The 25,362-nt window shown below is 40.0% G+C and overlaps 1 protein-coding gene across 1 annotated transcript; it reads left to right on the top strand.

Moving 5' to 3' along the window:
* gtpbp2a (GTP binding protein 2a) lies at positions 1–25,362 on the top strand. The gene is made up of 12 exons (XM_039690517.2): positions 1–322; positions 1,430–1,456; positions 4,264–4,448; positions 7,075–7,183; positions 9,528–9,725; positions 11,872–12,046; positions 16,248–16,467; positions 19,060–19,195; positions 20,061–20,119; positions 22,009–22,180; positions 22,623–22,787; positions 24,990–25,362. The coding sequence occupies exons 1-12, from the start codon at positions 173–175 to the stop codon at positions 25,152–25,154; spliced, it is 1,761 nt and encodes a 586-aa protein (XP_039546451.2). The 5' UTR covers positions 1–172; the 3' UTR covers positions 25,155–25,362.

The raw sequence follows: 25,362 nt of genomic DNA, 5'->3' as shown, positions 1-25,362 counted from the left end.
TTGTTATTGTTGCGAGTGTGTTGGAGGGTTGAACCCTACCGGCTCGAGTTTATATACGATCATGTTTCACTCGCTCTCTTGTGCTTCTTCCTCTCTGGACCTGAAACTGAACCGGCGAATGGCGTAGGACAGAGCCGCGGGTGTATCGCTTTATCTCGGGGTTTGAACAGGAATGGACTCGCGGGTGTCGGAGCTGTTCGGGTCGGCGGCGAGTACTGGGACTCTCAGCCGAAAACCCGCTAAGAATGCCAGCAAAAAGTGCAAAAACCGCTCAGCCCGGTATCAGAAACCCAGCAACAATCCTCCTTATCTTCCTCCAGAGGTGAGCCAGCCAACTCTATAACATCTGTGTGTTTAAAGCGAACAGCGGATCTAACTTTTCCGCCTATTATACTTTAATTACTCGTTTATCCAAATACGGTTTTATTGTGCATATATAAGGTTTTGGGACTTCACTGGTTATTCTTGTTTGTTTATTATTTTGTTATAAATTCTATACAAAAATACAGTGACTGTTGCAAGCGTTGCGTCATGAAAAGTTGATGACATACACAGTATACATGGCAACATACAGTATAAATATTACATTATATCATGTCAATACCAAACTATTTGAGGTTATATCACTAGGTTATTAGGATTACTGTAAAATGTCATAATAATAATAACACAACTTAATTTTACCCTATAAACACTAAACTGGGTCTTATAACGTAAAAAAAACGAGTGTTTTAAGTAAAATATAAAGAAATATAATCATGGTGTGCTTTCCCCTAAATATTTACTTGTAGACTGTAAAGTTATTTACAGTAAAATTCCATGTCACTTAAAATATACTACATTTAAACAAAATGAGCGGCATTTTTACATTCGTTTCTAGTCTTGTATTATCCAAATAGCTCATAAAAGTGAATTAACATTTCATTTTCACTTCGATTGTTTGTCTGGAATTTCTGTGGTAAGAAATAAACAACTATCATTGAAGACGACAGAGAGAGGCGTCGCGTTGATGACCGCTGTGTTTGTTTGTAAATATGAGAAATAAAGGCGGGAAAATATGATTCAGTTTCTGTCACTCTAGAAAGTCGTCATTCAGATGATTAATGTCGGCATTAGCTGAACTTGTTGAACAGGACTGTTGAAAGGAGCTTGTGATGTGCGCTCACTGCACTTTTGTCTATTATGGCTTTTGTTTGGAATGGAAAAGCTGACTTGCCATGAAAATGTAATAATAATAATGTAAAACATAATTTTAGATTCATGACACCCCATAAAAGCAGCAAGACGTGTATAGGAAGAGCCTACTCTGAATGAGCCGTTGAGCTTGTTCACGGCTCTTTTCTCTTCTGAGTCTTTGTGCTTTGGAAAACTGAACTGTGTGACCTTTGACCTGCATTCAGCATCAACTCTGTCCTGTCTTTTGTTTCAGGTTGAAGAGGGAAACATTGAGTACAAGGTAAACTCTGCAAGCCAACATCTCTGCATTGTACATCACAGTTTGTTTAATAAGGTTTTGTATTTCATGCACAGTCAGTATCTAGCAGGTGTAAATGCTCCGAGTCGCTTCTGTACACGTAACGTAAGCGGGCGGCAGTAGATTAGCAGTGCTTTTTATAAACTACAGCTGTTGTTCGTTTAAAGGTGACATATTGCGCCCCTTTTCACAAGATGTAATATAAATCTATGGTGTGCCCAGAATGTGTCTGTGAAATTTCAGCTCAAAATTTCCTCCAGATCTTTTATTAATAGCTTGTCCTATTTTCCTCTTTTGGGGTGTGAGGAGAAAAATGAAGGTGTATGTCCCTTTAAATGCAAATGAGCTGCAGTTCCACCCCCTTTCAAAAGAGGGCGGAGCCGTTACACTAGCTTCAGAGACTGAACACAAAGCGGTTTCCCCGGTAACGGCTGAACACAAACGCTCATAAATGCTGCATTATCAGGAAAGATAAAGAAAGATTCAATTAAAAATAACAGAGAAACTTTTCTAAAGACAGTCAGTTCTCTTCAGAAATACATTCATATTGAAATACCCGCGCCTCGTTTTGACTTTGAAACGCGCAGTTCTCATGTTTATTCAACAGTCAAAGCCTTTTGGAAAATCTATTTGCGGTGGGCAGTGTTGATGATATTGTGCACCAATGTATGGGAAACACTAATATAATTTGACAGCTATCAGTTATAGACTAAACTCTCCATCTTCACTGTAACGCTCAGTAACACACACATCTGAGCGCCACCAGTGAAACAGTGGAAGACCCTCTCACACAGTAGCCGCGTTTCCACTGCCGGGCTAGGGCTGGGCCAGAGCTAACAGCGAGCCGGGCCGAGCTAGTGGCCTCGGGCCTCAAGCACCGGGCTTGCGTTTCCACTGCCGGGCCAGTAGCCCCACAGCGCTGCCCCAGACCCCACCCCTAACACGCCTTTCTGGATCAAACGTCATAAAACCCAACCCATTTCAGCGGGTATTATGAATTAATTTATTTTTTAAATTAGGAAGATAGCATGTATATTAACTCAACTGCCGTAGTGGCTGCAATAGTGTCCCGAGACCAGTACAGGCGATTCTCCATTTCAAGCAGCGATTTTTTGCGCGATATAACAAGTAGGGCTGCGGGCACGTTTTCAAGTTATTCATTAATGGTTAACCGAGGCCCATCGGTTAATACTCGGTGCATAGTGTGCGCGCCGCAACCATACAGATTTTTTAACACCTTTAATAACTGATTGGACCCCATTTGAAACGAAATTAATTTATAGAAATAAAACGCAGCAAGTACGGAGCAGTTAAAGCCGCATTTCCATCACCCTTCAAACTGAAATTGCCAATTGAAAATAAGCAAAACGTCCATTTCACAAAAACTCCGTGTCTGCAAATAATAATAATAATAATAACCATCATCATCATTATTGTAACATTTTATTAGGCTGCATATGTAGAAGACGCCTTTATCCAAAAAAGGAACAGAGCACAAATAAACACAATATTTTTGACAAATATCAGCGTATATCCAGTGTGTGTGGAGCACGCACTGATGGCTGCGAGACGCCCATGTGAACAGTTTCGTTGCATTTCTTTCAGTGGAAACAACTTAAAATACTCTTTCATTTCTGGTCATACAGAAAATAATAATACATTATTCGCAAATAAATTTATTTATAACAAGAAAACGTTGTGCTTTAACAATTAATCAAGGCGCGCTTCATGATCCCCGTGAACTGAAGCGCGAGACCTGAAACAGCCACCGCATTCGAATTTGTTCGTTTTATATTGGACATTTAAAGCTTTAGTCTACAGGGGTTATATCCTTTGTAGATTAAAGCTTTAAATGTCCAATTCTATGTTTATGTAGCTTAATTTCTCTCTAAATGTGCATCCGGAGATGGAGATATGTTTTTAGCCGAAATCATTTAGAAAACAATAGTTTATTAATAAACAATTAATGCCTCGTTATTTTATATTATTTTATTATCAGACACATTTATTATAGCCTATAAATCACCCATAAATCCCCTTTCTGTAGGCTGTGGTTACGGCTCTTCTCATTCAGCACTGCGGGGAAAATATCATTTCCAGGTTCTAATTTGGCCTCAGAAAACCAGTAAAATATTTTTTTCATATTAATTTGTCAAATATTTTAAATGTTTAAGGGGCAAAAAAATCAAACAAATATCTGAAAATTCGTCGATATGTAGCCTATATATAGCCTATATATTGTTGCGCAGCATTTGGCATAGGCCTACTAACAGTTCAAATTAAAATGTTATGCAATTTTAAACGGTTAATCGGTTAAACCCCTATGTGCATCTTGCTTCAGATCATAACGTTCCATAACACCGATAAACTCCGCCTTTTACCTTGAGCACGCCTCTAGCCCGAGCTGGCCCCCTCTGGCCCAAGGTATTCGACGGGCCAGAAATCCTGGCCGTTGGCCCTGAGGAAGCCCCGATCAAGCCCCGGAAGTGACAGTGGAAACGCGACTGGCCCTGGCACGCACTAGCACGGCCCGGCCCGGCCCGCGTTCCCAACCTTGTTAAAGCGACATACACAGTGTACTCATATCATAACACAAATAAAAACCGGTATTCGGTATGAACCGGTATACCGCCCAGCACTATTTTTGGTTTTAATATTCGTATTGTGTGGTAACCGTATTATAAAAGCAATAAGGTATTCTAGGCTAGTCAAAGCTAATCTTGATACAGCACTAGCCTCTCGTACCGTAATGCTAACTTGTGTCTCTCTGTGTGTGTGTGTGAGATCAGCTGAAGCTGGTAAACCCGACTCAGCACCGCTTCGAGCACTTGGCCACACAGATGAAGTGGAGGCTTCAGGAGGGCCGCGGCGAGGCCGTGTATCAGATCGGCGTGGAGGACAACGGTCTGCTGGTGGGCCTGTCGGAGGAAGACATGAACGCCTCGCTCAAAACACTCCGCAGGATGGCTGAGAAGTGCGAGCACACACACTACATCATAATAAAATTGATTTTGTCTTATGAATATGTCAAATGCTAGCTCTGTATTTGAGTGAATCTCAGTCAGTCTCTATTATCTTCAGGTGAAACTCGCAAAATTGGAAGTTCAGTAATTCAACTTAAAAGGTGTAACTAATTATATAGTCTCATTACATGCAAAGTGAGATATTTCAAGCCTTTATTTGTTATAATTTTGATGATTATGGATTACAGATATGAAAACCTTTTCACAATATTTTGATTTTGGAGTTTTCATAAGCTGTAAGCCATAATCATCAAAATTATAACAAATAAGAAATAAATGCTTGAAATATCTCACTTTGCATGTAATGAGTCTATATAATATATTAGTTTCACCTTTTAGTTGAATTACTGAACTTTTGCATGATAATCTAATTTTGTTGAGTTTCTCCTGTATGATAACATAATGAACTAAAAGGCATTTTAAAGGGACAGTTCACCCTAAAATGAAGGTTGTCATTCACTCACCCTGGTGTTGTCGCCCTTCGTTATTTAATGGACACAAAAGAGAGAATTTAGACATTTCCAGCTTGCGCTCGTCCATATAATGGCAGCGAATAGCAACCAGAAGCTTTGCAAAGTCTAGATAATATCACAGAATGATCTGATGTTACACGTGTCGTATATCCCACACATTCTGGAGGATTATGATACAATTTGGTTTAAAAAAAAAATGAAATTGAATATTTTATTTAACAAATACACTAAGTATGTGAGAAATCAAGACTAAGAAAAAAACAAAATGAAATACAATCCACGTACTTGCTTCTCCAGGGTGGATTTATCCGTTGTGTTTGTCGCTAGAAGTTGTTATTGTTGGCATTGTGTTTCATATTGCACTATTATTTTTAAGAAATACATTAAATTTCATAAACCGCCAGAACACTTGGGATATACGACACGCGTCACATGGCATCATTTTGTGATTCTTTTGCGTCTTTTTGAAAAAAGCTTGATGCTGGTGCTGTTCACTGCCATTTTATATATATATATATATATACATATGTGGACTGGATATGATTTTTAAATTCTCCTTTTGTGGTCCATAAAAGAAAGAAGTGGGACAAGTAAAGTAACCAGGGTGAGTAAATAAGGACTCAATTTTAATTTTAGGGTGAACTATGCTTTTAAATGTGCTTAAAGAGAATAGACTATGTTCATTGTTCCCACACAATCTTATGTTTAAATGACAGCGATTCGGATCTATGTCTATTAAACCTTTGACGAGTACAATCACTGTGAACATTCATGTAAAGATATGCAACAGCTTCACACAGTATCGTCATTTCTGAATAATTCAAATTATCACAGAAGTACCGTGTTAAAAGTTAGTTTCAATATAAAAACTGATGGCAAAATTACCTTTTGAAAGTAACTTGTTGCTTGAAATATTAAATATTGTATCAGTACGTGGCGACCGGTGACTTTTTAAAATCAAAAAATAATTCAAGATTTGTTCAAAAACGCTGATTTATTAATCCAGTAATGAAACGAGTCATTGAATCATTCACTCAAACCAAATTTAAAAACAGAGTTAAACAGACTGGAGCAATTACCATTTTGTCAGAATCTCTAGTAAATTACATGTTATTTTGTTCAGTTGTCTGTTCAGAATCAGGATCTCGATTTAAAACGACTACAAAGAAAATTGTGCTTCTCAATTTATCCCGAATCTTTCAGCTGTAATGTTGACAAATGTGCGAAAGCACATGTAAAGAACTTGATTATAATTTTAAAGATTGCGTGTTATTCAAGATTACATTTTTAAATGTACTAAATTACTACTTTTAAATGTACTAAATTACTACTTCAACATTACAAATGTGTAATTACAAAGTACAAAGCTTTATGAGACATGCCATTAAAGTATATTATAGTTCACCATAAATGCTCGTCAGTACATTCAGCACTAACGTTAACAATGGAAGTATGAAATGACAAATAAATGTGCATAAGTGGGTAATTGCATTTGATATAAATTTAAATTATAATCCATTTATTTAATTGCAATTAAGTGTCCGAAAATATTACATTCAGTCGGCACTTAAAGGGGTCATGAACTGGCTTTTTAAAAAATGTTATATTGATGTCAACTTATGACGTTCGCTTGATTTTTACATTAAAAACCATCAAAGTGAATAAGTAATAAGCTATTTTGTACCCAAGTTGTGAGCATAGCTGAGAAACGCTGGGTTTTTATGGGCGTCTCACACTGAAGACTTGGAAGTAAACGCCCACTGCTGTGAGTGGAGAACAGTTTTGCATATTATAATGACTTTCAACTCTCAACCCGGTTTGTCATCACGAGGTAGGCATCTATGTTATTGGCTGGTGTCAATAAAAGCTTTTCTTGGACTAACAAGGACGTTTTCAGTTCTGAAACTTACAGGATATTCTCATAATATGATGACCTCTTAGATGTCAAAAGCTCAAGGAAAATTAGATTTCTCAGTTCATCACCCCTTTAGGTGTAATATTACTGTAATGAGCGATCTTTTTAAAAGGATGATAGTGTACCTCTCGCTGAAGTGTTTTGTGAGGATTCAGACCAGTGTGATGTTGTGTTTTGTGGTTTGTTCAGGGTGGGCGCTGACATCACAGTTCTCAGAGAGCGGGAGGTCGATTACGACTCTGACGAGACGCACAGAATAGCCGAGGTCCTGGTCAGGAAAGTGCCCGATGATCAGCAGGTGTGTGTTTAACTGGGTGTGATTGTCTAAAGTGTGTGTATAAAGATTAGTTCACCTCAGAATTAAAATTTCCTGATGATTTACTCTCCCCACGTCATCCAAGATGTTCATGTCTTTCTGTCTTCATTGGAAAAGAAATGAACGTTTTTGAGGAAAACATTGCAGGATGTTTCTCCATATAGTGTCTTCAATGGGGTCCAACGGGTCGAAGGTCCAGATGTGAGTTTCAGTGCAGCTTCAAAGTCTCAAAGTCAAAGTCTTATATTGTCATGTATCGGGAAACATCCTTATGTGTATAGAACTTCGGAATCAATACTTTCATGGATTATAGATTGATTACTTATTTAGATTTTTATTTATTTCTTTTTTATTTATTTTTTTAGGTATTTATTTAAATATGGTATAGGGGGGTAGGAGTACATAAGTTTTACTTCTTCCTACTCCTTTTTGCACATGTAAATAGAGGGTTGTTTTTTGTTTTTGTTTTTTTGTTTGTTTTTGTTTTGTTTCTTTTAATTGATATTCCTTGTTTCATTGATTAATATCTGTATAATAATATCTGTTTTATTTATTATTTACATGTTCAAAATAAAGATCTCAAATCAAATCAAATCAAAATCAAAGTCTCGACACGATCCAGCCGAGGAATACGAGTCTCATCTAGACAAACCAGCGCTCAGTTTTGTTAAAAAAACAAACATTTCGATACGTTTAACCATTAATAGTTGTAGAGTAGGGCGAAAACATCTAATTTTTTTTCATCCGACATCGTTGTTTTACCTTTTATTTATTTTTTGTAAATGGCATTTGACTCTCGTTCTCTTTGTAAACACAAGATCCGCTCTTTCGCCTACGTCCCGCTTGACCTTTCAGCGTGATTGTGTAATGTGTGGCTCATCACAGCTGGTTAAAACGTGTATAAATTTATTTTTTTTTTGTTGAAATTGACAGATGGTTTGCTAAATAAGACTCTTATAGACCCCTTTTCAGTTAGTAAACATTGTGATGTTTTTGTGTGGGCGGAGCGATTCCCCAATAACGCTAGTTGGCAAGTTTTGTTTGCTTTCTTCTTTAACAATGACTGGAGAAAATCTTAATTTAAAAGGTTACTCACTGTCCAGGAACGCGATTGTTATTCTCAAAAGTTAAAGGATTAGTTCACTTTTGAAAAAACTTTTGCTGATAATTTACTCACCCCCATGTCATCCAAGATGTCCATGTCTTTCTTTCTTCAGTCGAAAAGAAATTTAGGTTTTTGATGAAAACATTCCAGGATTTTTCTCCATATAATGGACTTCAATGGGAACCGGATGGTTCAAGGTCCAAACGATAGTGTTAATAACAGTTTCAGATGCAGCTTCAAATGTCTTTAAACGACACCAGACGATGAATAAGTGTCTTATCATGCGAAACGATCGGAAACTTATTCCAAAAATGTAACTTTTCTAAGGACAAATGCTAGCCTTGCTCTATTCTCTGAGGCGCGTTTGTAACGTCACGTAATACGTAATTACGTTCAAAAGGTCACGGGCGACGTAGCCGGAAGTACAGAATCAAAATCGTCTGACATCGTTGTTTTACCTTTTAATTCCTTTTTTTGTAAACAGTGTTTGAGTTAGTTTTCACGTTCAACCTATGCGTTCAACTTGTAAACACTGACTCTGTACTTCCGGCTACGTCGCCCGTGACCTTTTGAACGTAATTACGTAATACGTGACGTTGCAAACGCGCCTCACAGAATATAGCAAGGCCAGCATTTGTCTGTATAAAAGTTACATTTTTGGAATAAGTTTTGAAATAAGCGATCGTTTCGCATGATAAGACCCTTATTCATCGTCTGATATCGTTTAAAGACATTTGAAGCTGCATCTGAAACAGTTTTTAACCGTCTTTTGATACTTGAACCATCCGGTTCCCATTGAAGTCCATTATATGGAGAAAAATCCTGGAATGTTTTCATCAAAAACCTAAATTTCTTTTCGACTGAGGAAAGAAAGACATGGACATCTTGGATGACATGGGGGTGAGTAAATTATCAGCAAAAGTTTTTTTCAAAAGTGAACTAATCCTTTAAGCTCCTTATCGTATCCGGATCTGTTCTGGTTTGTATTGGCCGCCTCCAGTTTTCTCTTTGTTTTGCCTCAACCTGACGTAAATGAACGTCGGGACAAAGAAAATTCGTACTCCTCAGCTGGATCGTGTCGAGAGTTTGAAGCTGCACTGAAACCTTCGACCCGTTGGACCCCATTGAAGTCACTATATGGAGAAACGTCCTCAAGAAAGACGGACATAATTATCAGTAAATTTAAATTCTGAGTTGACCTACTCCTTTATTGGTCTCCAGTTCCTGGACCTGCGAGTGGCTGTGCTGGGAAACGTGGACTCGGGAAAGTCCACTCTGCTGGGTGTTCTCACACAGGGAGAGCTGGACAACGGGAGAGGCCGAGCGAGACTAAACCTCTTCAGACACCTTCATGAGATCCAGACCGGGCGAACCTCCAGCATCAGCATCGAGATCTTGGGCTTCGACAGCAAAGGAATGGTGAGTTTAACAACCTTAAAGGAGAACTCTGGTCAATTTTAACATTGAACGCATTTTTTTTTTTTGTACATTTGGAGTGCTGTCAGTACAGACAAAAACTACAAAAATCAGTGTTGCCTACGACCGTGTTATCCTCTTTTTAAAATTCGCACCTGTGACGGGGCGCATAGCTATCGTCACGGCAGCAATACGCTGCCTATTCTAGTACACAAAGACTGTGTGTAAATGTGATCCGTATGTTTGTCTAGCACATTAAGGTTTTTTGTTAATCTTTATACTGTCGTAAATCAGCGGTTAATCTAGCCTTTCACAACAAAATCTCATATATCCCGTAGCTTTTGGTGTGCACATCTTTAACAGCTAATACTGCGGTGATTTAAATGCTATAGCTACTTCTATCTTGTCAAGAAAATTATTTGATTTACATCACAGTTATATTCAGTTACAATAATCACACAATACATATTTTCAATAGGTATCTGTTTATTTAGTTTAAGAGAAACATTGCTTTCACATACCATCTTTGTCGTACTCGCGTCTCTGGTTTGTTTGAGTAAAGGAAAATGTGCCGCTATTGGGGGGGTTTAAATGACGTTATGACTTCCGGGTCAACAGAAAAATGATCCGGAGTTTGAGTAATTAATTCATAGTTGTTAATGTGACTTTTTGCTTGCCAATTGTCAGCTGAAACTGTAGAAATAATATTCTGCAATTTTCTAGTTTTATAGAGGTTGTATTTTATGCTGTTTTTTGTCGTTGTCATCTGAGTCACCCCTGTATCATAATCATGTGTTGGTATGTTCCAATTCCATGGGTGAACTCAGGTCTATAAAGGCTAGTATTTTCATTCTGTTAAAGGGGGGGCTTGGGGTGAAAGGACATAAGTCTGTCCTTGCTCCAATATACTGACTTGTGTTAAGGTCAATGTTTGAACTGTTATAAAAGTTTGTTGAATTATTTTTAATTTTTTTGACTCTCATGTCAATTTACTTTGTTTATTCAAAAGTATTTTTTTTTTGTTACATTGTTGTTGTTTTTTTGCTTTTCATTGGCCTTAATTGTGGCTAAATAAAAACCCCATCTATACAAACTCATCTAACTTCTCCTGAGTGCTACATCTGCTCATGACCATTCAGTCACGTCTACCCATAACAGCGCCCTGGGCAAGTTTTAAACCTTTAAACCTTAACATCCTTGATTTGTCATTTCAAGTGCACAGCCACGGTCAATCCGACTGCAGTAGATGTGAAAGATATGAATAATGATCTCAATATTAAAATTGACTGGAGTTCTCCTTTAACACTTTAGGCGCCAGAGGTTTTTTCCCAAAAACGTTCGATTTTGACATCTTAATTTCGAAAGACTATATCTTAAAAGTGAAACAAGATAGATACTTTCTGTAAATTAGAGAAATATTAAGGATGACCCAAAGTTTATGTAGGGATTAAATTTCCCCACCTAATTTGCATATTATGACATCATATGGTGGCAGAAATCTTGGATTATATAATTTTCATGAAAAGTCACATGTTTAAATGATAAAATGCAGCACTTCTTTCCCGCCACCTTCTGTATGCTATATTGCACAATAATGAATGCTCAGGTATATAGTAAGTAATAAACAAACTGTGTAAATCATTACTAATAAATGGTAGAACAAACCGTATGCATGTAGTGGTTGGCCTTTTGCTGTGGAGATTTTCCATTTACTACATACAGTAGGCACTCTGATTCCATGTATGGGGCTTATGTTATTCATATGACACACACAAAGATTTAGTCTGTACAGTAAATCTGTGCAGATTTGTCTTGCTCGAACTTCCCTAGCAAAGTGAGTAAACATGATAAGTAACGCCAAACTGGCTCGTGATTTGACGGCGTTACCCGCCAGCTGATCGTTACCCGCAGTTATCGGGTGTTAATCTCAAACCTTGAACGTGAGTGTAGTAAATGAGGACGGAGCTCTTTTTGGTGGCACTTTACATGATGCGAATTATGATGTACTAATGTTATGGTGAATTCTTTTTTCTTTCCTTTTTGATAATGTTGTGTGTCTTATTTTGGCCACTTCTGTAGCGAGACTTTAATCCCAGATTATTCATCTGCTTAAATAAAAGCATGTTCTCCTCTGGTGTGTTTGATCTAGGTGGTGAACTACAGCGAGTCCCGAACAGCGGAGGAGATTTGTGAGAGTGCCTCAAAGATGATCACCTTCATAGATCTGGCCGGCCACCACAAATACCTGAAGACCACGATCTTCGGCTTAACCAGCTACTGTCCGGACTTCGCCATGCTCGTCGTCAGTGCCAACACGGGCATCGGTAAGCTCTCACACACGTTTGCGTTTGGGTTGCATAACGGTTATGCAATATTGGCCTGCCGTTTGCTTTAACCTAGATTTGCTTTATCTTAGATTAGTGCCGGCCCTGATAAATGTCAAATCACGCTGGGCAAGTGACACAAATAAACCTTGTAGTGTTTGTACACGTCATTCTTAAATCAGCTGTTCTCCTGGATACTCAATAACGCCAGCATATGATCTTATGTAATGCAGTCTTAAGTGTCACCCCCATTTCTTCTGTCCTCCACACCCCAGAATACCTCTGGTACGGGACCAAATGGGGCTTGAGTTAAAAGGATAGAGAAACCTGAGACGGCGCAGTGGCGCAGGCCACAGTGTCATTAACCCTCACCCCCTATAAATCCCCCTACACATAAAATAAAATCTGAGATATATCTCTAATCAAGTTGTGCTCCAAATTTGAAGTTGGGTTCACAAAAAAAATCAAGGTTCCTGTGAGATTTTAACTAGCAGATATCACCATGAAACTTTCCCAGTTGAAAAGTCCTCTTACCGGCTCCCGCTTCCTCGCTCTCCCCCTCCCTCTTATTTCCGTCAATGCAGCCAACGTGACGTGCGACAAAGCGGGAGCCGGTAAGAGGACTTTTCACGAATGAAGGTATTATTATTGCGCCAAGTTGAAGCGCCCTAAAGCACTTTTTTATGGTATTCCGCCGTACAATATAGTCATCAATTTTAAACGCTTAGAAAAACACAACGTTTTATTTTGTGTCACCAGCCTAGGTCGAGTTACACTAATCGAGTAACTGTGTTTAAATAGGGAAAACGAGGAAGTGTTTTGTCGCTTCTCTTTTTTGGCCCATATTTAATGCACTGGGCTAAGCTAAGTGCTAACATAGTTTTGCGGCAAACCAGAGCGATAGAGTGCTCGCACTGAGACGAGAGAGGTATGCATCAGCTCGTCTTAATTAAAGGGTTAGTTCATCCAAAAATGAAAATTCTGTCAGTATTTACTCACCCTCATGTTGTTCCAACCCCGTAAGACCTTCGTTCATCTTCGGAACACAAATTAAGATATTAAGATCGCTCCTGTATACAGTCCATAGGCTTCTTGAGGGACTGGCTCTTGCTGTCCTCGAAAAGTCATTAAAGACATCGTTAAAATAGTCCAAGTGACTACAGGGGCTCAATCTTAAGTTTATCAAACGACGAGAACACTTTTGTGTGCAAAAAAACAACAAAAATAACGACTTTATTTCAACTATTCGTTTATTTCTCCCTCTGCGCGAGTCAGGTAACTAGTTTAATAGCGTAAGCTTCTGCTATTGTACGTCACACGCATCACACACACATGACCAGCGTCGGCCAATAGTGAGCCTACGTGTGACGTAGCTTTACGCAATCACACTACGTTAACTGACTTACAGGCTCATGGAGAAGGAAGTGAATAGTTGAAATAAAGTCGTTATTTTTGTTGTTTTTTTGCGCACAAAAGTGTTCTCGTCGTTTGATAAACTTAAGTTTGAGCCCCTGTAGTCACTTCGAGTATTTTAACGATGTCTTTAATGACTTTTCGAGGCCAGCAAGTCATTCCCTCAAGAAGCCTATGGACTGAATGCAGGAGCGATCTTAATATCTTAAATATCTTAATTTGTGTTCCGAAGATGAACGAAGGTCTTACGGGGTTGGAACAACATGAGGGTGAGTAAATACTGACAGAATTTTCATTTTTGGGTGAACTAACCCTTTAAGGGAATAACATAGTTTAATATGAAAACCCGGTGGAGTATCCCTTTAAAGTCAGGGTGAATGCAGTCAGAAAAACAACTTATACTTTACAGCAACATCATGCTCTGACTTTAACGATGGAGAACATGCTGTTGCTGAATCTGTGTCCCGTTCCCGTTTGGCCCACCGGTTTCTTGGTTTCAGTTTCTGCAGTGTTGATCCATTCACACTGATATTACATCGGCCCGAAACCCAAACATGTTCTGATTGGCTGTGTTTGTGTCGCATCATGGAGCATTTTCCACATGCAAAGCAGTCCCGTGTAGTTAATAAGTCATATTTTGCCATTTTTTTGCAAATTTGTGCGGTGTCTACAGGAGGTGTGTGTATGTTGTGATCGCTATGTTGTTTTGTTTGGTGGGAAGTAGCGTGTCAGAAATAGAAGAAGATATTTGTGGAGCGGTCTTGCGAGAAGAACATGACACCCCGTCTGCACCGCCACGCCAGCGCTTGAGTTGACGGGGGTGTACGGTGTCTGCGAAACTCCAGAGGTGTCCTCTCCCATGATCCATGCAGACAGACCCAAGACCCGGCCAGTCCTCCAATCATTAACCTCAGATAACGGGTGGACTTTGGACAGATCTCTGTGTGTGTGTGTGTGGACGTGACCTGCATTGCATATTTTCATGCTCTTGAGTGTGTGTGAATCAGCTGATGTGAGCTTGTCAAAACAAGTGATGTTCAATGAATGCCTTCCAGATGACCTGCGAAAGCTTATCACACACACACACACACACACACACACCCTGGGTCGCATTCTGATGTGTTGCGTTGGCCTGAACCATCTAACAGTATAGCAAAGATAAACACGCAAGGTCCTTGCACACTTGAGTCCGAAATCTTCGTATGCCTATTTGTCGTCCTAAAAATTCGTCAACCGTGCACACCGAGTCCGACGCGTATTAGTTAACCCATAGCGGAAGAATTCGCACAATATAAAATGGAGTCTTAAAGGGATACTCCACTTTTTTTGGAAATACGCTCATTTTACAACTCCCCCAACTGAGTTTTACCTTTTTTGAATCCATTCAGCCGATCTCCGGTTCTGGCGGTACCACTTTTAGCTTAGCTTAGCATACATCATTGAAGTGCACAAGACCATTAGCATTTCTCCCCCAAAAAATTACCAAAGTGTTTTGATATTTTTCCTATTTAAAACTTGACTCTTCTATAGTTACGTCGTGCACTCAGACCGACGGAAAATGTAAAGTTGCGATTTTTCCAATTTTTTTTTTTTTGCGATTTTTCTTCGTACCATGAGTGCAGCAGGCGTAATGTTATGACGCAGCGCCTGAAAATAGTGCCCAGCTTCCAATGTGACCAGAACTAAGTTTGTGTAGTCATCGTGCCTGCTGCACTCATGCTACGACAGTGAAGTTTCCTGATTATTACACAGGAATGAGAGTGTAGTTCCTAGTTATATCAGCCTAGAAAATCGCAACTTTACATTTTCCGTCGGTCTTAGGGCACGACGTAACTATAGAAGAGTCACGTTTTAGTACGCGCGGATCCACTGGTTGACGATCATGTGTTGATCTGGTCGTTTGTGACGTCAGAAACACCAGCGATTTCAAAGCGTGTTTTTGAGACTGTATTTGGTTCACTGCAGTTTTAAGGAGGAAATACTCAGCAATGCTGTCGACTTATGAACTTACACATGATTTGTCTTAAATGGGTCATCAGATGCAAAATTCACTTTTAAATGGTGTTTATATCTAATTTTGTCCTTGCAGTGTGTGGACACAACCACTATACAATGAAAAAAATACATTCTCTCCTTTTTTCTAATTGTCAAAACGCATAAACACACTCAATAATCAAGCCGTTTGGATTTTCTGAGCAATATGATGTCATGGGGTGATCAGTTGCTCATTATCATTTAAAGAGACATGCACCGAAACGGTTCGCTGTGAACAGAGCTGTTTTTGAGGAGGTGAAGGCTGTTGTTTTACACAACCATTAAGGAATTTGTACCGATGTATGTTACACACTTTACTAGCCTGGCTAACGCCAGACCACGTATCATTGAGAATGAAACGTGGTCTGGAAACCACACGTTCAATTTCTCGTATTTGAGGCGTGGTTTACGAATGCCCAGAGCCGTATTATTGGGTGCTACAAATGTCTATCAAATGCGCCTGTGCTCCCTCCCCGTTCTGTGATTGGTTCCCTTTTTCAGGGGAAAATTTGGTTCATGGTATCCAGACTGCCTAGCAGAGCGAATTAAATTGCGCTGCGGCAAGGCAAAATGGGGAAACCCAGGCTAACACTTTACATGAAGATGCTAAAGAATCACACCAACTTGTGTAAAATGCAACATTAAAAGCTTGATTTTCACCACTTGGGCTCTTTGAGACTTGGTTCCTTGTTTTCCAAAGCTTTTGTGTCCTCCACACTCTGATGTTTGGCGTTCCCTCTCGTTCTTCTCCTAGCGGGTACGACGCGTGAGCACTTGGGTCTGGCCATGGCGCTGAAGGTGCCGATCTTCATCGTCGTCAGTAAAGTGGACCTGTGTGCCAAGGGCACCGTGGAGCGAACGGTCCGGCAGCTGGAGCGGATCCTCAAGCAGCCCGGCTGCAACAAGGTGCCCATGGTAGTGTCCTCGACCGACGACGCCGTCACCGCCGCGCAGAAGTTTGCTCAGTCCCCGAGGTACTCATAAACACAGTTACACCACGGCAAAGCTTGACTATAGAGGCTTATAGGTACGAGCCTCAAGTTCAAGTTACTTTATTTGTACCCGAAGGTAGGTTTTGTTTGTTTAGCTACGGCAGTTAACAGTTCACTTCCGGCTGTCATTGCCGTTCTATCAGTCCCTAATGGTTCCCTTAGAAATGTTTTCTTGGTTGCATTCGCGCCGCGAGGAGGAACTCTAAAGTGACGTGAGACACGCTCGATTTGTGGCTTTTATTGTGACGGTGCTGAGAACGACTGAGCTCAACATTTGAGCTTATAAAACTTAAATTATTTTTTTTTTAAATGAGCGATCGTTTCGCTTGATGACCCTTATTCATCGTCTGGAATCGTTTAAAGCCCTTTCAACAGTTTGCAGATTGCACAACCTTTACACTGAGGAGAAAACCCAACGTGACTGTAAGAAGACCAAGAGAAACAACACTAGACATCAAACACATTGCATACGCTAATAACTGTTCATTACCGTCTACTTCCTCTGTATAACAGTTCTATCTAATAACATATTCGACTGGACTGTTATGCCTGGTTCAGATTACACGATTTTTTTGTCTGTTACGATAGTCACTGTGTCAGATTACACGATTTTGACTCCTAAAATCTTGTCGTGTCGTGGACAAGACACGTCAGACTACACGTTGCTTCCTGACCAGTCATCACATGCTGTCTTTAACGGTGCGCGTGATGTCATCGAGAAGGCAAAACTAGTAGCGAGTGACTTCCGGAAACAAACGAAAACAAACAATTGATGAAGTGGTGAGTGTTATATTGGCTGTCCTGTGTTCAGAAAAAAAAAAACGAAAGAAAACCCGACAATGGACACGTTCCTGGATTGCTCGAAGAGGACAGTATGGGCTGTCGATCCTCCAAATAGAACTTGAGATAAAATATTGTTTTCTTATATATTTTTACTTTTAACGTTAGCACCATCGTCTCTCTTTCGTTTCGCCATTTTTGAAAGTAGTGTACGAAAAAGCTTCTGTGCTCCTATTGGTCAACCTCATACATGTGACGGAACCGTCGTGGACGACCGTTAAGTCTTTTTGTTGTAATGTCGTGAAGCATCGCAGACGTGACGTAGGTTGTCGCCCACTATACGAGATGATACGATCGAATCTTGCGTCCCGACGCCTGTTGTCGTTTACGAATCCCCACGACACCCTACGTCAGTAATTCTCAAAGTGTGGTCCGCGGACCACTAGTGGTCCGCCATCGCCCCCTAGTGGTCCGCGAAAAGATGACCTAAACTAGGCAAGTGTTTACAAAATCGTCACTTTTCCGCACGTACCAGTGTGATCAGTCTTCTTGGCTGATCCCTGGAGCGTACGATCACACCGGTGTGATTAGAACGTTCAGTGCTTCACGTCAGCAAATGCTAAATTCAAACTTGCTCTCGCGCGCTGGCTGGCGCTAAGCCAGAGACGGACGCACTCAGAGCTGTCATATAACACAACTATTGAGTGTTTTCAATGTTTATTTTAGGTTTCAGACATTTAAATATACATAAGTACTAGCAAAACAATGATTTTGAGTTTGTAAAATACACACTGATGTCTATGGAAGCGGCAATAATCTTTTCAGTTATAATAAGACAACAACACGTTTTATTCATATCAGATACACATTGTGTAAGTAGCTTTACATTTGACCCTATTCTTCTCCTAGTTCACCAGCCACTTACTATCATGTATTTCGTGAGAAGTGGAGGAATTGACGTTGTAAATCCAACAGATCTGATTCTCTGAACTGAAAAAGAAACTAAAAGCTCAACTAACGCGATCGTTATAAAGATGTTTAAACAATGTCAAACCCATCCACTTGTACATTTTTGACAATCGGAATATCTGTGTTTCATGTTATAGCTAATACATTTATGAATATTTTTAACAAAAGAGGAAAAATGACACAAAAACAGATCATCCTTCATTCCGCGCTCTGTTTTGGTTGTGCTGTGTCACGTGACAAGCAAAGACGCGTCACCATGGAAACATTAAAGTGGCAAGTTCTAAATAACGGTCGCCTTGAAAAACTCACGCTGGGGGGTCAGTTAGAATATTTTAAACTTACGTGTGAAAGGGTTAATAAACTTAATTACCAAGCTTTAGCTTTCAGTAAATAAAAAAATTATTCATAGGCAAAATCAACCTATATCAGTTAACCCTATGTGACCCTATGGGGGGGGGGGGGTGTTAGAGTGGGATTTTGTTAGGTGGTCCTCAGAAAAAAAATGGAAGATAAAGTGGTCCTTGGGCTGAAAAAGTTTGAGAAACACTGCCCTACGTCAAACGGATCGTGCCAAAATCGGGCTAAAATTGTGTAATCTGAACCGACAGATCTCGGCGCCGTCACAACAAAAAGCGAGTCTCACGCCACTTCAGAGTTCCTATTTGCGGTGCGAATGCAACCAGGAAAACGTTCATAGGGGAACCATTAGTTCTCATAGAAACTAACTCCCGTTGCGAAAGCTCTTAATGAAAATGACACACCTAGCATTTCAATCACATAAGAACATGTCTGTAAAGGGCCTGATCAGAGCCTGTTGTCTTCCAGCATCACCCCCATCTTCACCCTGTCCAGCGTGTCGGGGGAGAGTCTCGATGTGCTGAAGGTCTTCTTTAATATTCTCCCTCCCCTCAGCAACAGCAAGGAGCAGGAGGAGCTCATGCAGCAGCTCACCGAGTTCCAGGTACCGAATACAGCTCAGCCGTCCTCGCTGAAAGTTTTTATTTAGCAGAAAGGCAAAAATAATTAATCATTTTAATCAATTTAATGATCAACACTCAAATACAAACTTGTGTTAAATTAAAAAATGTAAATTGCGCATGAGCATTTTATAATAATAATAATAAACAATTAATAATAATAAAATAACTTATTTTCAAGACATTTATTCATTTATTTTAATTTATTCAGACACGCATTATAAAACAGGTTAAGTAAAATAAATATATGCACTAAATTCCATATTCATTAAATATGAACGGTCCTCTCTAGAGTTATTTTTCTAATTAAATATGGAGTTTTTGTACACTGAATGGTTTTGCTGAGATGAATGTGATGTTGTTCTCCAGCTGTTTTACTAACGGTTGAAACTGTGATTGATGGGTTACATGAGACATAATCGATTTCAGTAAATTGTTCTGTGTGTTTCAACACTCCTGCTGATGTTTATTTGCTGCTGTATCTAGTAGTAAAGAGGGAGAGATGTTCCATCAAACACACAGTTATTAGTTGAAATTAAAATGGACAGAATTTAAAAGCTCAGACTTCGTTTCATGTCAAAGTAACAAAGCTTATAGCTATTATCGGATGGCATGCGCTACAAATAATGATGAAGATCAATTAAAAATTCACGCAGCTGTTGTAGGTTATCCATGTTGTGCCATGAAACGTGCCATTGGAGGAGCACTATATCAGTCAATGGCTATTTTTTTTTTGTCCAAAACTGAAATTTTATTGTATTCTCTGACTATATAGAGATATTTAACCCGACAGACTGACATTTGGATAGTGTACCTCTTTGATGAATGTGTGTGTGTTGTATGCTGTAGGTTGATGAGATCTATACCGTGCCTGATGTGGGGACAGTGGTTGGCGGGACTCTTTACAGGTACGTCCTCTTCTCTCCTCTGTTGACAGTGGAGTCCAAGCACACGCCAGTGGTGGGGACAGATATGTTGAAATGTAATGCATGACATTACTTTTGCGTTACTTTTTTCCCACCTGGGCTGGGCTTGTTTTTTTATATTACAAAAAAAGTTGACAAAATAAGCCCCGGGCTGAAGGAAATGCAAATTCATGCGTGTACAGTAGAGTAGAGGTAGAGTACAGTAGAGTACAGTAGAGTAGAGGTAAAGTACAGTAGAGTACAGTAGAGTAGAGGTAAAGTACAGTAGTGTACAGTAGAGGCAGAATACAGTAGAGGTAGAGTACAGTAGAGTACAGTAGAGGCAGAGTACAGTAGAGTACAATAGAGTCAGAGTACAGTAGAGTACAGTAGAGGTAGAGTACAGTAGAGTACAATAGAGTCAGAGTACAGTAGAGTACAGTAGAGTAGAGGTAAAGTACAGTAGTGTACAGTAGAGGCAGAATACAGTAGAGGTAGAGTACAGCAGAGTACAGTAGAGGCAGAGTACAGTAGAGTACAATAGAGTCAGAGTACAGTAGAGTACAGTAGAGGTGGAGTACAGTAGTGTACAGTAGAGGCAGAATACAGTAGAGTACAATAGAGTCAGAGTACAGTAGAGTACAGTAGAGGTGGAGTACAGTAGAGTACAGTAGAGGCAGAGTACAGTAGAGTACAATAGAGTCAGAGTACAGTAGAGGTGGAGTACAGTAGAGGTGGAGTACGGTAGAGGTGGAGTACAGTAGAGTACAGTAGAGGTGGAGTACAGTAGAGGTGGAGTACAGTAGAGTACAGTAGAGGTGGGGTACAGTAGAGGTGGAGTACGGTAGAGGTGGAGTACAGTAGAGTACAGTAGAGGTGGAGTACAGTAGAGTACAGTAGAGGTGGAGTACAGTAGTGTACAGTAGAGGCAGAATACAGTAGAGTACAATAGAGTCAGAGTACAGTAGAGTACAGTAGAGGTGGAGTACAGCAGAGTACAGTAGAGCACAGCAGAGTACAGTAGAGTACAGTAGAGGTGGAGTACAGTAGAGGTGGAGTACAGTAGAGTACAGTAGAGGCAGAATACTGTAGAGTACAATAGAGTCAGAGTACAGTAGAGTACAGTAGAGGTGGAGTACAGTAGAGTACAGTAGAGGTGGAGTACAGTAGAGTACAGTAGAGGTGGAGTACAGTAGAGGTAGAGTACAGTAGAGGTGGAGTACAGTAGAGTACAGTAGAGGTGGAGTACAGTAGAGGTGGAGTACAGTAGAGTACAGTAGAGGCAGAATACTGTAGAGTACAATAGAGTCAGAGTACAGTAGAGTACAGTAGAGGTGGAGTACAGCAGAGTACAGTAGAGGCAGAATACAGTAGAGTACAATAGAGTCAGAGTACAGTAGAGTACAGTAGAGTACAGTAGAGTACAATAGAGTCAGAGTACAGTAGAGTACAGTAGAGTACAGTAGAGTACAATAGAGTCAGAGTACAGTAGAGTACAGTAGAGTACAATAGAGTCAGAGTACAGTAGAGTATAGTAGAGGTGGAGTACAGTAGTGTACAGTAGAGGTGGAGTACAGTAGAGGTGGAGTACAATAGAGGTGGAGTACAGTAGAGGTAGAGTACAGTAGAGTCAGAGTACTGTAGATGTAGAATACAGTAGTGTACAGAATAGGCTACAGGAGAAGAAAGTTTAACCCTTATTATACCAATATAAAAACTAAAACATCTATAGTAATTTTTGTTTATGGTGTAAATGAGTCATCGAAGGCCAGTAGCAAGTCCATTGGTCAATAAAGTGAGATTAAATGATTTGTTGTTTTCATAGTATTCTGATTCTGCATGTTACTGAATTTATTCATTTTGAGGAATATTGAATGTGCGTGTGTGCGCAGCGGGATCTGCCGTGAGGGGGAGCAGCTGGTGGTCGGACCCACGGATGACGGGGAGTTTCGGGAGCTGACGGTCCTCAGTATCCAGAGGAATCGCTCCGGGTGTCGGGTCCTCAGAGCGGGACAGGCCGCTACTCTGGCACTCGGGGATTTCGACCGCTCGTTGTTACGCAAGGTGAGCATTTCTATTGGTGGATACAGAACACACTGAATCTGAATCTGAGCTGTTACACGAGGGGAGGATTGCACACCATTAACTATTAAAGGTTACATGTATAGTTCACTTCAGAATTAAAATTTGCTGATAATTTACTCTCCCCCACGTCATCCAAGATGTTCATGTCTGTCTTTCTTCATTGGAAAAGAAATTAAAGTTTTTGAGGAATTGATTGGATGGTTGTGGTTTGCTATTGGAGGATCTCATGTTCTTGCCCCGCCCACATCATCAGAGAAGAGAAATTAACACAAATGTTGAAGTTTGGTGCAACAGAATTATCTGATAAACCTTGATTGAATCTAGATTTAAACATCGGATGGTATTTGAAGTGTTCCCGCTGAAGGTGTAAGTTGTTTTGGTGTGTGTGTGTGTGTGTGTGTGTGTGTTTGTTCTCTGGCAGGGAATGGTGATGGTGAGTCCCGAGATGAACCCCGATATCTGCTGGCGCTTTGAGGCCGAGATCGTCTTGCTCTTCCATGCCAAAACTTTCCACAAGGGCTTCCAGGTGACCGTTCATGTGGGCAACGTCAGACAGACGGCCACAGTTGAGGCTCTGCAGGGAAAGGTGAGTAGTTTTGATCCGTCTGTCTGACATATAGTTAGATCGACAGTAAAAGTCCCCCTGTAGTCAATCATTTTAGCACTTAAAACTCATCTTTGATCACCAAAATTACATTTGAAAAAAAATTCTTCATGCCTTAAAATATCTTGAATGTAACTCGACACCCTCGCCTCATTTAGTGTGCGTGGTTCTATGAATATGCAAATGAGCCCCGCCTCCACTCACTCACTCAGAGATCCACTGGTTGACGATCACACCTTGATCTGATTGGCTACAAGGTCGTTTGTGACGTCAGAAACACCAGCGATCTCAAACCGTGTTTTTGAGACTGTCTTTTGTTTTAAGGAGAAATCACACAGCAATGCTGCCGACTTATGAATAGGGTTGGGAACCGAGAACCGGTTCTTTTCCAGAACCGGTTGTGTTTTTGAAAAAATACCGGAACCGTGCAAAATTCCTAAGTTTCGGTTCCGAAAACGGTTCTGATGCCGATGCGATATCATCATGTGGGCGAAGTGCTGGGAGTAGAAGACGCCGTCTTATTCCTAAATGACAAAAACTTCACCACTGAAGTTGCGATTTGCTCTCACACGCGCTGCATTTGTCACACACAGACACACGCACGCTGCGCGCGCCGACCGTCACTCTCATACATACATTCAAATCTGTTTGCGCTGAGAGAGAGAGAGAGCAGTTGTCGATATGAAACTGCTTTACAATCACACAGTCTCAATATTTATTTGTTTCACATATTCAAATGATTTCCGTTACAGAATTAGTGAGATTATAGTTTGAGTAAACATTGACGGTAGTGGTCAAAACAGATGCAGTCCGTATATTTTTTTGTGTTCAGAATTTACAAAATATATACAATGAGCGAGTGCATCATAATGTTTTTTTTTCAAACCGTGTTTTTGTCTTATCTTGAATCACTACGTAAAGCCTGTAATAAGCGTTAATACTCGGACTTCTTTAGACTGGCCGGCGGATCGCAGCTGCTGCGGAGTAGCCCAATGCCTGCGTGACTCGTCATGGACATAAACAGAGAGAAGTAGCTCCGGCAACAATGTTCTTCCGCAAGACGCATGCAGTTCTGTTTATTAACTGCTAGAGCGCCGATTTATCCAGTAATGAAATAAGTAAAGTCTTTATGAATCAATCACTCAAACCGTTTTAAAAAATAATCTGTTCTACACACATATGTGTGTTAAAGCATATACTATTCCTTCTGAGAGGGTATTCTTCACTGTTGGATATACAATAAAGGAGAGGTCTAAATTATTATAGAGAATGCAGAATTTTTTAATTTCCTTTATATATAATTTTTTTTTTTTTGTGCAAAGATTGCTTAATAATATTTTGAGTTTGTTTACATTACCAGTCTGTTAAACTTAATTTGTCATGTACTATAAGAAATAAACACAAAAAGGATTGTGGATTTTTCTCTTACTAATATTTTTAATTGAATGGGAACCGGAACCGGAACCGGAATCGTTTGGCGGAACCGGAATCGGAACCGGAACCGGAAAATTTCTCACGATTCCCAACCCTACTTATGAACTTACACATGATTTGTGTTAAAGCGTATTAAAAACACCACATAAACAACATTGGATTTAACTATATCTGTTGGTCTGGCTGTCTATATCACTTGATGTTTGTGTATTTTGTCTCTTTCTGTATATCTAACTATATAGCGAGATCATTTGTCCATCTTGCTAAACAGAAAGATGCGTGCACATTAAGGAAATTATATTTTGTATAACAACAATTGTTTCAAAAGTTAATGCACTTTAAAAAGCGAATGTTGTTAAATTTCACTGATGCTTGATTTAGTTAGTTTGCTTGTGTCGCTCGCTTGCACCCTCTTGTGGACACAGGAGACAACACAGCACTTTTAGCCTTTAGAATTCAAATAAAATGCGACTTTTGCTAATATTTAAGAAAGCTTTTCAGCCATTTTGACAGCCCTAAAATGTTGGCCTCATGACAATCCTGACTATATTATTGTGAATTAGAATGACTAGTATCTCGATTATAAGGTTTTGTTCGCATCTCTCACCACTAGATGAAAGCAGAGATTGGTCTGTGGATCAATAAAAGTTTCGATAATCAATGCACTTTTATTTATATAGCACAATAAAAACAGCAGTGATAGATATCTAGAGAAGAGGAAAGCAGGACTGATGTTGTGATGTGCTTCAGGACGAGCTGCGCACCGGAGAGAAGGCCGTGGTCGGGTTCAGGTTCATCAAACACCCGGAGTATCTGAAGCTGGGCGCCAAGCTGCTCTTCCGAGAGGGAGTGACCAAAGGCATCGGTCAGGTGACCAAACTGCAGCCCGCCTGCCAGTACCAGCACCAGGCCTGAGCCGGCCCTCACATCAGCCGTTTCACACACACACACCCATGCTTCACAGGCACACACACGGCACTCATCTCGCACTGGTTCTGTCTAGCCTTACCGTACATATTCCTAAATCCAGATACATTCACTGGAGAAGCTAGATGATATTAAGTCTTGTTTTCGGACACAAATTAAGTGCTTAAAAAAAAGAGAAAAATCTGTCAGCAGGGTC

This window comes from Pimephales promelas, chromosome 11 (assembly GCF_988280905.1).
Source record: "Pimephales promelas chromosome 11, fPimPro1.hap1.1, whole genome shotgun sequence".
Lineage (NCBI taxonomy): Eukaryota > Metazoa > Chordata > Actinopteri > Cypriniformes > Leuciscidae > Pimephales > Pimephales promelas.
The sequence above is the reverse complement of the archived record's forward strand: the minus strand, read 5'-3'. Positions and strand labels throughout refer to the sequence as shown.